Here is a 16,675-nt window from a genome sequence, read left to right as displayed (position 1 = left end):
TTTTGTCTTGTAGATTCCATTTGCTGGTACATGTATATAAATAAACCTATTACAGTGGATGGAGTCTCCAGTGTTTTCCATGCTCCTTAACAAATAAATTTAGTATATGATGTCTTTAGGCAATTTGCAAAAAACATTGCTATGATAGCGGCCTAATTACACTTTCTTTTTCCCTCAGTTTAATCACAAAACACAATATAATGAAAAACTGTCTCATCATTTGAAGATCAATTTCATGCAATAAAATAAACAAAACTAATACACCCTATATGTATAAGGGATCCAACCGCTTGCCTATAAAATGATAAAACAGAATATATAACATGTACTTACTATCTGTTGTATAATTCTGACACAACTATGACTGTTCAATATTAACAAGACAAGGTGGGTGTCTGAAGTGATATGTCCTGTGTACTTTACCCTGGTAATAACAGTGATGTATATATATATATATAGGTTATCTCTCCATCCCCTGTTAATCTATAGCTCAATGTCAACAAGGAAAGATATACACCACAAAATGTTATTGACGGCAATCTCCCATTGATAAAAATATACAGACACCTTTACATGTATAAAAGTATTTATAAAATGGTTAGGGTTTTTTTCCCATAACATAAATCATTATTTATTCTCTAGGAGCTTCAACAATTCTCTAAAAGGCCATCTGTAAAACATCTTTAAAGTATACAATGCATACAATGTTCATGCATTGTTAACATATAAATATAATGTTCATTTTAGATATAAGTAAACCATGTTCACTGTAAACAGACATAAAATGTTCTTTGTAAATATAGACTGTTAATATAATTATACAACGTTCATTGTTAAAATAAACATACAAAACCATTGTTCATTGTTAATATAAACATATATACAATGCTCATTTTTAATATAAACATACAATGTTCATTTTTAATATAAACATTCAATGTTCATTGTTAACAATAACATCCAATATTCATTGTCAACGTAAGAATACAATGTAAATATAATCATACATTAATGTAAAATAATCATTTATTGTTAACATAACCAGACAATTAGGTTAACATAATCCACAGGAGTTTGACGTTCGGTCAATAATATATAGTATAAATACATAAGAAATACCCCTATATACTATATAAAAACAATATAGGGGTATTATATATATACTATATATTATTGACAGAACGTCAAACTCCGGTGCAAAATCATACAATGTTCATTTTTTAAATAATCATACAATGTTCATTGTTAAAATAATCATACAATGTTCTTTGTTATAATCAATGTTCATTGTAAATATAGACATGCAATGGTCACATAGTAACTTAATTATTAGTTTACCTCTATACAAACCAACCACGGGCACGGGTTGTTGATGAAGTTGGATGCAGTGACCAACCATGATCTGTTCAAAACCTTCCTCCGGCCTCCGCCCACCGACGCTTGTAAAACTTGATAAGGTCCGTATCCGAATCGGTCTGTAACCCATGTATTACTTATAGATCAGCTAACTGGGGCTCTTTATTGTCGACTTGAACGACTTGAAGATAACTGTCAATAAGTTGCTTAGGTTTGTGTGTGTAAACAATGGACTGTTGAACGAAGCATCTTGCACGTGTATTAGCCAACTTTCGACAGTTCCGGTCCGATGTAAACTAAATGTGATCACGTGACATTTTGCAGGAATAATCATTGCTTGCTTGATTAAATAGTGTACATTCATAATGAATTGTAAATTGTCATCTTTAAGTGGTGTTCTTATTTCAGCGTTTTATTGTACTGACGACTCGTGTATTTCACATTTTATCGGTTATCAACTTGTATAGTGACTGGAATACATAATATACATACATTTTTACATTTTTGTATTTATGTTTCTGGTTTCTGAATAATCCAATCTTAACTAGTGTACTTTTTTTTTACTTTCCAACAACATTTTTGATTTTGTCGTGTATTGCAGTGGCGTAGGAAGATGAAACGTAGTGGGGGGAGGGGGGGCAAAGGCCCTCAATATTTCGTAACACCCCCCCCCCCCCCCCCCCCCCCCCCCCCCCCCCCCGCGCACCCAGGAGATACTTGATATACTTTTTTCATACACCATTACATATAATCCTTGTAAACATCTATAGACAGTGGCGTCGCTAACAGGAAATTTATGAATACGGAAATTAGCGTGCGAGTTTTGGGGGTCCGGGGTATCCCCCGGTAAAAAATACGATTTAGAATGACTAAGATGAGTTTTACAATGTATTTTGATGACTTTGCGAGCACCGAAGGCGTGAGATTTTCGTGTTTGGGAGGTCCTGGGTTCTCCCCCGGGAAAATATTTACGATTTAGAATGGCTGAGATGAGTTTTCACGATGCATTTCGTTGAATTTGCGAGCGCCGTAGAATTTTGTTTTTGTTGGGTCCAGGGGTCTCCTTTGATGGTGGTCTGCCGTGTTGTTGTGAGCGTTTCTGAAAACTGAAATAGTATATATGTCTTACTTATAATCTGTTATCAAATCGAGAGGGCAGGCATGTCTCAGAAAAATATCATTTATAAGTGCGGATAGCTTAATGACTTACGTTTGTACGAACTCATATAGGTTGATAGTACGCTAATTTTTTGTTCTCCTCAAACTGTTTCACTTTTTGCATTTTTCCTGAGTTGTATAGGTTGCATGCTTTGTCTAACATTAACTGTAAGAAGTAACTTGCAATATAAATATTTAAAATTTACTTTATAATTTTGCATTATCCTGCGTTTGAAATTATTTGTAAAAATATCTTTTTAAAGGCCCTCTACCTATCCGAAACGGCTTTTAATTTTTAAAATGGGAATATGATATATCAATATAAAACGAGATCAATAATTTGATAAATTCGCAAAAGTTATTAACTTACTGTTAATACTACACTTATCATCATCTTCTGAACAATTTAATTAAAATAAATGAAATGTTATTTTTTATAACCCTGGTCTTCTTATGTTTCCCGTCGTCGTCCTAAAACCGCCCGGTAGTTGACTTATACTATCTATCACTGCACAAGACGGCAAAAAATTACCATATATAACAGAGGAAATCACCATATATAACAGAGGAATTCTTGCATATGTTTGGTATTGTTACCTCATGTTAGGCCATCGATTTGCATTTTCTTATATTATTAATGTTTTTAGAAACCTTTAAAAATTTTCTCCGGAAACGTTAACTTTGGGTTAAATTTGGAATTAACGCTTTATATAATAGATAATGCATTACTCATACCTTATATAACACAGAAAGGAAAGGAAAACAAAATGTTTTGGCAGAATTAAAAATTGAACACAAATACGCGTGAACCCTGCTTAAAATACTGTGAACTCATCGTCATGATTATCTAATTGAAAAATAATGTATTTTCTTCAAAGACAAAATAAATAATGTATAATTATGCACATACAAATTGATAACATTTTAATCCAAACACAGTACAGTACCGATGACGAGGTTAAAATCAACGACCAGGTGCATCTACAGTGCCAGCGTCCTCTGTCAGTCCGGATACCGAGAATAGAGTGATGAAACTGTGTTAGGAGAAGGCTTTTATAAGTTTTATTAACTTTTGTCTGATCCTTTTGTCTTTTTGTTTTTACAATAAAATATGTTTAAACTATTAAAACTACTTACGTTGCATTTGATTCCGTTTATCCTCACTAACGCGGGTTTCCAATTGATAAAACCTGAACACTTCAGTTTTGTCCTCCGTATTTCTAAGTACTTTATGTGACCTTAATACTTCAAATCGAAGGATGTTATTCGATTAAATAGTAAACGCTTGAACCTTGGATCCAGATTGATGTCAGGAACTTTGTTCACACGTGAATGACATTCCAACAAATTATCTCGTGCAATGCAACTCCGTGGAAATTTTGTGGAAATTCCGGACTGCATTGCGAGAGCTACGAAAATTAAAATGAATTTATTCGTATATTTCATAGCTGTTTAAAGTATCCAAATCCTGGTCCTTAGAATTAAACGGAATTGGTACGAATTCCTAATCACAGCAAACATGTTCAGTAGTTACCAAGTAACGTCAAATCTAACACCTTGGTAACATGTGTTATAGTGAAATGTATCTCGATCCCGATCGAAGACTGTTTGCTTGTTGCTTAGGTATATTTCCCCCTCCCTTCCCATCCCCACCTCCCCCTGCCCCATGGACATGAACTTGAGATCTCATGTAGCTATACTATAGGGTGGTCGATATTAATCTATTTCATCCCCTTTGGAAGACAATGAACATACAAAATAATGAACATACATGTTTATGTATAAAGTACCGGTGACAAGATTAAAATGAATGATCAGGTGCTTCTACAGTGCAAGCGTCCTCTTTCAGAACACAGTGCGATACTGAGAATAGAGTGATGATATTGGAACTACTTACGTTGCATTTGATTCCGTGTATCTAAACAGACGCGAGTTCCCAATCGATAAAATCTAAACACTTCATGGTTGTTGCTCTTATTTTCAGGGACTTTATGTGAATAAAATATTTCAAATCGAAGGAAGTTATTCTGTCGAACTGTAAACGCATGAACATAGGATCCACAATGACATCAGGAATTGTACGTGAATTGCATTTTAACAAATTCCCGTGAACAGTGCAACTCCATATGAATGTAACGCCTAGAGAAATTCCGGACTGAATTGCGAGAGCAACGAAAAGAAAATGTATTGATTCCTATTGATAGCTGTTTAATGTAGGGCAGGCAACCACAGCACATATGCACAGTAATCACCACATGATATATAGCATATGTCAATAGTGAAATGTATCTCAATCCCCACCGAAGACTGCTTGCTTATAAGTTCCCCCTCCCTTCCATCCCAACCTCCCCCTGCCCCATGGACATATATTCTTGTTTCCCGCAACCTCTCCCCCTCCACACATATACACATACACATGAACGTCCTAAGTTTTTTAGAATTTGTCCAAAAAAAAAAAATCTCTAAATAATCGCCACGGTTGCAATAGGTCATCTTTCACTCCTTGGGGTGAGACGGGGGAACTTAACAGGAATAAAGTTCTTACGTTAGGAATATCATACCGAGTGGTGAGATTTCATCTCATCCAAAAGAGAGCGGGTGATTCTTTTTCTCTTACACTGTGGCACCACATTATGTCTGTAAACTATATCATGACAGCAATGGAAGCAATGATGACTTGCTGAATATTATCGCCGTCATTGTGACGTCATTTCATTGTTGGCCCGACTTCATTCCACTAATCACGACTACATTTGTTTCATACCTGTTCAGTCAACAGTCTATCCCCGAGGCGTTGGGACCAACCAGATGAATGGCCGGAAGTCGAGGGAAACAGTTTATAGGATTGTTCTCTACACCGAGGGGAAAAATTGTGGCTGTTGACTGAAAATGCATGAAACAATTGTTTTGTTACATGATTCGCAATCTTACACTACATCATCTGGCGAGTAAGACTTTCGCCGAAAGAAAAAACTTAAGCAATAAACTGTTACCAGATTGGACATACAGTGTATAGGAAGCCCATCCGGAAGGAAGATAAATAGAATGGCGCCCGTTAGGGCGCCATGAATATTTATCTTTCGGACGGATGGGCTTCATATCAACTGTATGTCCAATCTGGTAACAGTTTATTACTTTTATTTCCATTACGATTATTAAAATTGAACACTATACATGTATATCCTTTGAATTTTCCCGCTTGCGCTTGTGTTGACGTCACCAAGTTTAATAAATGGAACAGCTTCTGAATATAGTTCAACACAAAACGGTTTGAAACAAGCGAACAAATGAAAATTATGCGATGATATTTTTTTAATACATGCTACTTTGTAAACATGATAATACTATTAGATTTCATAGACCACACAACTTTAAAACCACTTTTTAAATTATTTGACCGTTATGTTTAGGCGTAAGTATATATTGTATACACTGCCCGTGACGCGGCGGAAAAGTTAAAATATTCATACGCTTGACCAGATTGGAGTTCATAGCGTGATATTGCCCATCTGGTTTAACATAGATCAAACGGGAAACTGAAAGTAGAATGGAAATATTGGTTTGTGTCCGGCGCGCCGGTGTTTTATGACGTCAACAATATAAAGCGCATGCAAACGTTCCGCGCCGGTCAACAGTCAAACTATTGACCGGTCAATAGTCGAAATTACTTTATTAAGGATTAACTTAAATAGAATTTTGATGTTATGGAGATCTAACACAAAATTCTGAGTGTATACTCTAAATAAACAGCGAAACGGTTTATGATGAAAGTACACTCAGATTTTTATGTTATATCTCATAACATAAAAGATCTATTCAAATTTATCATTATAATATATTTTACTAAAGATAGTCTCATCAATATTCAAAATTAATTTAAGAACTCCTTTGTCTTTGAATTACGCCGTTATCTCAGCCAATCAGAATCGACATTACAAATAGCGACGCCTTTTTCCCCTTTATTGGCTGATAAAGTAAATTTTAAGTCAATGACAATGCTCGTTACAAGCAAAATTGAATTATTTACTTTTAAATAGAGAGTCAGGTAACAAAACAAACTGTTCCATCCAGTAACGTCGTTCCATTGTTGATAGCTTGCGGATATCTCATGTAGCTTATCTAGAATCTTCTTTTGTAGAGTGTTTGACAGCTTATAAGAATCTTATCCCGAAGGTAGAGATCTCCTGTTCCACCCCAAAAGAGTGTGAATGGTTCTTTTTATGATCCTGACTGTGCGACATTTTGTGTCTCTAATAATGACGTGTCAGCAATACAAAGCAAGGATGACGTGACTGAAATGTCGCCGTCGTTGTGACGTAATGTCATTGTTGTCGTGACATCATGCTAAGTGTTACTGCGACACAAAAGAGACCTGGTACGAAATTTGTAACCAATAGTATAGTATCTATTATACATACATGTATATAATAATGCTGGTTAGAAATTCGTGCCAGGTCCCCTTGTGCGACGCCATTATACACCCTGATACATCAGAGTAGCTATATCCATCGTTTCACTTCGTCAGTATCAGAATTCGAAATGTCTTATAGACTAGTCTATATACATAGAGATTGCAAACTCTTTCATTGTCTTTGCTAATGGCAGAGTACTGGCTATAGAGATTTCCCTAATGGTTACATGTAACTGCATGCACTTTTAAGTGTATTCGTTTAAACATGATATTTTTGCATAAAGTTTAAACATTATATCATTATAGATTTGATACGACCAGTTTTTTCCCCGATTTATATGTTTTGCATTTTCTCTTATTGATAGGAGTTGAAATATGTACTTACATCATATCAAAATTCTCCTCCCGTGTTTAACTTTAGGACAATAGGAAAAAAACCTAAGGCATATACTGCGGGGTACATCTGCCGATCGCAAAATTAGCGGAGTTGGCAATCTCTCTTTATATGTTTCTGATGATATATGTATGCTGATGTCGCAACTTCATACTAATGTTGAGAGCGTGTGGGTATGCCATGTAGCTTAATCTTACATTGGTGAAATATTGCGGATATCCCTGCTCTAAGCGTAACTTGAGAACTCGGATCATAAGAACTTCCAATATTGCCATCCCTTGCTATCTTGATGTTATTGTCTTTTTTCTTTGATATTTCTGTATTTCTTCATCAACACATATAACATGTATTGACCTGTATATATATAGATTTGTATGTCTATATGGCTATTTAATGGACAACCTCTTGATGAAAAGTATTAAGTAGAAATTATAGAGTGTAATGGATATCATTTTAGAATATTCAAGTTGATTTTTTTTTTCAATTGTATGTCTTTTTAAATTTTGTAAACATAATGTAAACATCTTGATTGAAAGAAAGTACTTTCAAAAATTTCCCGCTATTTGTCAATGTGCTACTCGAAATGTTTCCCTTTTCTTGATAGCAAGGACTGGTAGCCTTCCGAGAGATTCCGAAAGTCAGGAAGTCGTGGTAAAAATGGCGGACGATGGTAAACAAGTCGATAGCTCCAAAGTTATAATACCCGATTATGGTAAGGCGTAGCAATATTTCCAGTGCAAAGTTGTCCGACGGTATGAGGGATGTGATTTATGATAATATTTTTCACAATAAGCGATATTTAAATCTCTCTAGAAGAATGCTCATGTAAAATATTGGTAAATTCCAAACACGTGTGTTGCGTCATTTGGGCGGTTTCACTATACGGTATACCTAAAGCCATGAATCGCAGGATTCTCACGTCTTTATAATTGCAGCTGCGAAGTCTGAATGTGTAATTGAAATTAACATAAATAATATTTTAATTAATTTTAAATATTTCACATTTGCAATTGATTAAATAGAACGACTATACATGTACGTACTTTTCGAGACGACACCAACTGATCATGACAATTATTTGTCTAGAAAAGTCTTAAACATTTAGAGCTATAATCAGCTATTAAAGCTAACGTTGCAGTTTTTCTAAAATTAGAATGTAAAATCAGAAACACACTTACATGTATATGCATACACTGAGCGCATACCATCCAAGATTCTCAAGGGGTTACTTTCACTAGTGTTACATCAGAGATATGAATCATACATAAATAAATATCAAAATATGTTCGTATTTAAATGAAAGCAGTCCAGGAGAAAAAAAAACCCTGATCAATCATAGGCAAGCAGAAACCCTGAACTTTGAAGGTTACAGGCGTCACACAACTTCAAAGCCACAAAATCAACCACAATGTTAATGCTATTATTCGCTTCTTTTGATGTACATCAAAATGCCAAACTAACTGCTCTATTGATGTTTGAATGTCACAAACAGAGTCTTCAGTTTTGTTACACTAATATATTATCAATTGGTTGATACCATGACAATTTATAAAAATAGTAACCTTAGTCCTGGAATGTGGAGGATGACACAGCATGTATGTATATACAAACTGTACACTATGTTTCAATCTGGTAAAAAAGATATTGGTATAAAAGTAATTATAATAACGGTATATTTATTTTGGTATATGACTATCATATGCATTTAAATCCAAAGGAAACCATGTATATACATGTACAGGGTGTACCATAAATATTGTTACACTTTCAAATTTCAATATTCTCTTTAATACAGCACGTAAAGCACCAGGATTTCATCTAAAAAAAATCTGCAATCATACATTTCATAGTTTTGATAACAAATTGCTTAATAAACAAATCTAGGTAATCTTAGCAACAATTTTCACAAAAGACACATTTTGAAAAAATGCGGTAAAATGACATTATCCTTAATATTTGAGCAAACTTTGAACAATAGCATTGAAGATTTGTTCTTATCTTATAATGCCTAATTAATGCATTGGACAATATTTTCTGGTGTTGGTGAATACTTTCTGTATTTCTGGTAATACTCACACAGAAAAGATTTAAGTTGTTGATAACTGGGGCATTACTAATTATAATCCAATAATATTAGATCTCGATATTGAGAAACTTCTGATCACGACGTAATGATCAAAAGTGTCTAGTCCTGCTATACCTCTAACATTGTTGGAGTAGGGCATTACATGACCACAAACACTGTTTTACAAAGTATAAAACATTTCACAGTGTCTGTTAATATCTCTTAATGTGCCAATATCTTAAAATAGATGACCTCATTATGACATCAATGGTCTTCAGCAGAATCAAACTATTATTTTACATTATGCATAGAATAAAACATTTGATTGCATGTTTTCATATACCAAAATATCTTTTTTGTTGCTCATGTATGTCAAAAGTAATACTATTTTGAAAGTGTAACTTGATTTATGAGACACCCTGTATATTAATAGGATAGCCATTATTGATCTAAATTCAATAGTTTTTTGACACAATTTAACTAGAACCATACTGGCTTCCAAGTCTTCAGGTTAAATCAGAAACAAAATAATATAATATACATGTACATTTCGTGCATTATCTAATATAATGTACCAGTACATGCTTTTGGTTTAATGAATTTCTGTTTGTTTTCTTTCAATTTTAAATTTTTAAACCATACTTACTCATATTCCCAGAATAGTTCAAATAACATTATATTAAAATTTACAATTTCCAGCTACCGATGAGCAGAAGAAAGATGGATTTGTCCGAGTAATAGTTGCTGTAAAAAACCTTAAGACAACTCGTCAGATGAAAGGACTTAAGTTTGTGAAAAAAGCTGACAATGCAGACGTTACTGTTGATTTTCAGGAAAGGTAATCATAAAATCAAGTTCATCTTTTATCTATCAATATATATATATAAAATGTTTTGAATATGCAATGATTATGTACATATGTCTTTTGAAGATTTCCTTGAGTAAGTAAGAAACTAGATTTTACGTGTACTATGATCGTGAAAGATAAATTCAAAAGAAATGATGATCCATTTCATTTTATTATTACTACAAAATGTGACAGTCAAAGGGAGGTAAATCCTCCATATTTAGTTTTGAGAGATTTTTATAGAAGGGAAGTAACTCCTGTAACATTGAATGTAATCCTTTTGGGTTGCAGGTCATTTTGTTTGACAGTGACGGGGAAAACCAAAGGAGAGTTGAAAGGAAAACAGTTCAAGCTCGACATAAAAAAACTCCCAAAAGAAATTTCATCAAATAAATCTTATTTTGAGGTAACATATCTAAGCTTTCCATGGGATACATTGATATTTAGTATACTTTTGTGCAGGATTTCACTTAATTTACAACATTAAGGATAGACAGAAATATTCTAATTAATCAGGTCATTTTGTATGGGATTGTAATTGGAAAAGAAACTGTTAAGATGACTTGGTGAGATTGAGTCAAACTTTTTCATTTTTATAAAAATAATTTGATAAATGAATTTGATTTACTGCTGTTGAAAATAATAATACAGAATCGGTTTTAATTAATGGAATGACATTTGTTAACTAAAAAAACCCAATAAAAGATAAAATTCAAACCTGCCTTATATAACACCTAAGATCCTCCTCTGTTAAATAAGTTAACTGTCTCAGGGGTGCCTTATATAACACCTAAGATCCTCCTCTGTTAAATAAGTTAACTGTCTCAGGGGTCCCAAAGGGTCAATTTCAACTCAATTTGCCCTATGTATAAAGACTTGGCTATAAAGACCGGGACAATTTCTGTCTTTTTTCCTTGCGTGGGCTTTATAAACAGGTGGTTTGACATCACTTAATGTTTGTTTATTGTATGTTTATGTTTTACCAACAGGCTGACACGGACAGAATCCTGCTGTTCCTATGTAAAGCTGATGACAGTTCCTGGTATCCAGAGTTAGATAACGGACTAGAGACAGAGGAGGAGGAAGCTGAATAGATTCTGTAGAATAGGCCAAAAAGGCCAGTGCTATGCTGTCAGGATTGTGTGCCCAGACAATGCTTCAGAAATTATCCTATCTGTTTTATACCAGAGCCATGTTTATTTTCCAACCTATCTGTTGCAGTTAGGTGAAATATCTTGAAAGTTTACCTCTAGTTGTGATGTAGATGACAAGGTTGTGGGTGGGGAATAGGTCTGGGGATGGTGATATTGATTACATACATAATGTATATTATAATGATGTTGATGTCTATTTACATAGTAGATATACATGCACACGTATATGTAAATTATCAATGTTAAAACTTCTAAATATTATCAAATTTTATTTTATATGAACAATTTTCTTTATACAAACTTAGGTATTCTGTAACTGTTACTGACTGGATTGAATTAGTTCCTGTTTAAATGCCTACATGATTCTGCCTATTGCTAGGTTTTAATTATCTCATTGACTACCATTATTCTATCAGCCTTATTCTGTTAGAAACCAGGGTATACTGGGTATTACTTCAGTGGCCTAGTAGTTTCCTATGCCATTTATAGACTATAGATGTTAATTTAACTACTACATGTTTAACGTAAGTGCTGTAAAATTTTAAAATTTGTAGACTTTGTTTCTTTTAATTCATTGGCTACTTTTTTTATCATTATTTTTTTCACTGCCATTAATTTTTTTAACAGCATACATATTTTCCCATATAATGATATTGTTGAATTTTACCAGTTGATATTTACTATGTTATCCTGTCTACAGCATCAATATTTAACCTCTTTTTTATTTTTCTTACAACATATGGACTTTGTTGATTCCAGATTTTGATTGTAGAATATTATCTTGTAAAATCAATGGATTTTGATAGCATTAATTTGATAGGTTGTAAAGATAGTGCAATATATTCACCTTAAAGTTGTTATTTTGTAAAAATAATTGTAATTTTATATTTGTTTATACTTTTTCTTAAAATGACATATGCATTTAATTTTTAATTACCATGCTTCTAGATAATTTTAATTTCTACTACAATCCTAGTACTGATGGCTTAATTCATTTCTACAAGAAATGTACATGTTTTCTGTAGCTGCATATTGCTTTGTTATCTGACAGTGCAAGTAAAATATTGATTGTTAATTATTGAAGTCATGTGTTTGAAAGTAACATATTATATTTCATTGAAAGAAACACAAATTTTGCATACTAACTAACGAAATAAAAATCTTAACCTCATATCAAGAGGAGATAACTATGTAATATTAGTATGCTAATATAGAATCTGGTAGTTGTGTTTTAGGCTTGTCAATTATGCCATATTTTGTCCGTGCATATTACAGGGATATACATATATTTTGGGTACACATAGGTATCAATTATAACATCATTACTTTATGGGTACATATAGGTATCAGTGAGTTGTGACATCATTACTTTGTGGGTACATATAGGTATCAGTGAGTTGTGACATCATTACTTTGTGGGTACATATAGGTATCAGTAAGTTGTGACATCATTACTTTGTGGGTACATATTGGTATCAGTAAGTTGTGACATCATTACTTTGTGGGTACGTTGCTTCCACTTATAAAACATGACACAATAATCAGTACCTACCCACAAGGGCAGATAACTCTGTAATATATGCAAATACAGAATTACAAGGTGAATAATTAAGATTTTACTTAATTGCAATATCTTGCACAATTCTATGACTTATATTTGGTACTTATTTTATGTCATTTTGTGAGCTGCAGTAAATTTTGTGCCTTATTTTGTTATCTTGTACAGTGTAAATTTATAATGTTGTGGCCAGGAACTTAGTTAAATTATTATTAATTTGAATATCAGTTAATGACATATACATTTGTATTATGATAATTGTATACTTAAGGGTAAGAACTTTCTACATTAGAACTTGTTCTCTTTAGTCTTTCTAATACTTGATTTAAACATTTTCAACATCACAAAAATCACAATGAATTCAGTATGAAATAAAAATGTTCTAAATATATGACATTGAATTCATTTACAATGTTGTTTTGTACAGTGAAGTAAAACATAGGATATCTAGGTTGATCACTGCCAGGCTAGAAATGTGCATACTTATCACATTTTGTACATGTGCATTATTTTGTACCATAACATGTAAACAGATATGTGTAAGAGTACCATTACATATAAACAAATATGCGAACATGTACCATCACATGTAAACAGAAATGTGTACATGTACCATCATGTGTAAACATAAGTGTGTACATGTACCATCACGTGTAAACATACATGTGTTCATGTACCATTATGTGTAAACAGAAAAGTGTACATGTACCATCATGTGTAAACAGAAATGTGTACATGTACCATCATGTGTAAACAGAAATGTGTACATGTACCATCATGTGTAAACAGAAATGTGTACATGTACCATCATGTGTAAACAGAAATGTGTACATGTACCATCACGTGTAAACATACATGTGTTCATGTACCATTATGTGTAAACAGAAAAGTGTACATGTACCATCATGTGTAAACAGAAATGTGTACATGTACCATCATGTGTAAACAGAAATGTGTACATGTACCATCATGTGTAAACAGAAATGTGTACATGTACCATCATGTGTAAACAGAAATGTGTACATGTACCATCATGTGTAAACAGAAATGTGTACATGTACCATCATGTGTAAACAGAAATGTGTACTTGTACCATCACGTGTAAACATACATGTGTCCATGTACCATTATGTGTAAACAGAAAAGTGTACATGTACCATCATGTGTAAACAGAAATGTGTACATGTACCATCATGTGTAAACAGAAATAAGTACATGTACCATCATGTGTAAACATGAATGTGTACATGTACCATCATGTGTAAACAGAAACGTGTACATGTACCATCATGTGTAAACATAAACCTGTACATGTACCATCATGTGTAAACATAAACCTGTACATGTACCATCATGTGTAAACATAAACCTGTACATGTACCATCATGTGTAAACAGAAATGTGTACATGTACCATCATGTGTAAACAGAAATGTGTACATGTACCATCATGTGTAAACAGAAATGTGTACATGTACCATCATGTGTAAACATGAATGTGTACATGTACCATCATGTGTAAACAGAAACGTGTACATGTACCATCATGTGTAAACATAAATGTGTACATGTACCATCATGTGTAAACAGAATGTACATGTACCATCATGTGTAAACAAAATGTGTACATGTACCATCATGTGTAAACAAATGTGACATGTACCATCATGTGTAAACAGAAATGTGTACATGTACCATCAGTGTAAACAAATGTGTCAGTACCATCATGTGTAAACAGAAATGTGTACATGTACCATCATGTGTAAACAGAATGTGTACAGTCATGTAAACAGAATCATGTACCATCATGTGTAAACAGAAATGTGTACATGTACCATCATGTGTAAACAAATGTAAATGTGTAAACAGAAAGTACATGTACCATCATGTGTAAACAGAAATGTGTACATGTACCATCATGTGTAAACATAAATGTGTACATGTACCATCATGTGTAAACAAAATGTGTACATGTACCATCACTGTGTAATAAAATGTGTACTGTACCATCAGTGTAAACAGAAAGTGTACATGTACCATCATGTGTAAACAAAATGTGTACATGTACCATCAGTGTAAACAAATGTACATGTCATTGTCCATCATGTGTAAACAGAAATGTGTACATGTACCATCATGTGTAAACAGAAATGTGTACATGTACCATCATGTGTAAACAGAAATGTGTACATGTACCATCATGTGTAAACAGAAATGTGTACATGTACCATCATGTGTAAACAGAAATGTGTACATGTACCATCATGTGTAAACAGAAATGTGTACATGTACCATCATGTGTAAACAGAATGTGTACAGTACATGTGTACCATCATGTGTAAACAGAAATGTGTACATGTACCATCATGTGTAAACAGAAATGTGTACATGTACCATCATGTGTAAACAGAAATGTGTACATGTACCATCATGTGTAAACAGAAACTGTGTACATGTACATCATGTGTAAACAAAATTGTACATGTACCATCATGTGTAAACAGTAAATGTGTACATGACCATCATGTGTAAACAGAAATGTGTACATGTACCATCATGTGTAAACAAAATGTGTACATGTACCATCATGTGTAAACAGAAAGTGTACATGTACCATCATGTGTAAACAGAAATGTGTACATGTACCATCATGTGTAAACATAAATGTGTACATGTACCATCATGTGTAAACAAAATGTGTACATGTACCATCATGTGTAAACATAAAGTGTACATGTACCATCATGTGTAAACAGAAATGTGTACATGTACCATCATGTGTAAACAAAATGTGTACATGTACCATCATGTGTAAACAGAAATGTGTACATGTACCATCATGTGTAAACAGAAATGTGTACATGTACCATCATGTGTAAACATAAATGTGTACATGTACCATCATGTGTAAACAGAAATGTGTACATTACCTCATGTACATGTACCATCATGTGTAAACAGAAAAGTGTACATGTACCATCATGTGTAAACAAAGTACATGTACCATCAGTGTAAAACAATGACATGTGCAGTACCATCATGTGTAAACAAAAGTTACATGTACCATCATGTGTAAACAGAAATGTGTACATGTACCATCATGTGTAAACAGAATGTGTACATGTACCATCATGTGTAAACAGAATGTACATGTACCATCATGTGTAAACAAAGTGTACATGTACCATCATGTGTAAACAGAAACGTGTACATGTACCATCATGTGTAAACATAAACCTGTACAGTACCATCATGTGTAAACATAAATGTGTACATGTACCATCATGTTAAAAGAATGTGTACTTACCATCATGTGTAAACAGAAATGTGTACATGTACCATCATGTGAACAAAAGTATTAAACCATCGTTAAAAAAATGTGAACATGTACCATCACGTGTAAACAGATACGTGTACATGTACCATCACGTGTAAACAGAAATGTGTACATGTACCATCATGTGTAAACATAAATGTGAACATGTACCATCACGTGTAAACAGATACGTGTACATGTACCATCACGTGTAAACAGAAAGTGTACATGTACCATCATGTTTAAACAGAAATGTGAACATGTACCATCACGTGTAAACAGATACGTGTACATGTACCATCACGTGTAAACAGAAACATATACCATCACGTGTAAACTTACGTTTCAAATCAGTAGATTTGTTATGTTACAAAAATAACCTGGATACAACCATACAATGCCATGGGTTATGAATGA

The 16,675-nt window shown here is 33.4% G+C and overlaps 1 protein-coding gene across 1 annotated transcript; it reads left to right on the top strand.

Moving 5' to 3' along the window:
• Window positions 1–7,882: 7,882 nt before the first annotated feature.
• On the top strand, window positions 7,883–13,344 carry LOC138325481 (uncharacterized). The gene is made up of 4 exons (XM_069271165.1): window positions 7,883–8,031; window positions 10,084–10,222; window positions 10,523–10,637; window positions 11,221–13,344. The coding sequence occupies exons 1-4, from the start codon at window positions 7,977–7,979 to the stop codon at window positions 11,323–11,325; spliced, it is 414 nt and encodes a 137-aa protein (XP_069127266.1). The 5' UTR covers window positions 7,883–7,976; the 3' UTR covers window positions 11,326–13,344.
• The last annotated feature ends 3,331 nt before the right edge of the window (window positions 13,345–16,675 follow it).

The sequence above is a fragment of the Argopecten irradians genome, chromosome 6, assembly GCF_041381155.1.
Source record: "Argopecten irradians isolate NY chromosome 6, Ai_NY, whole genome shotgun sequence".
Lineage (NCBI taxonomy): Eukaryota > Metazoa > Mollusca > Bivalvia > Pectinida > Pectinidae > Argopecten > Argopecten irradians.
Note: the sequence above shows the minus strand (reverse complement) of the source record. Positions and strands in the feature narration are given on the sequence as shown.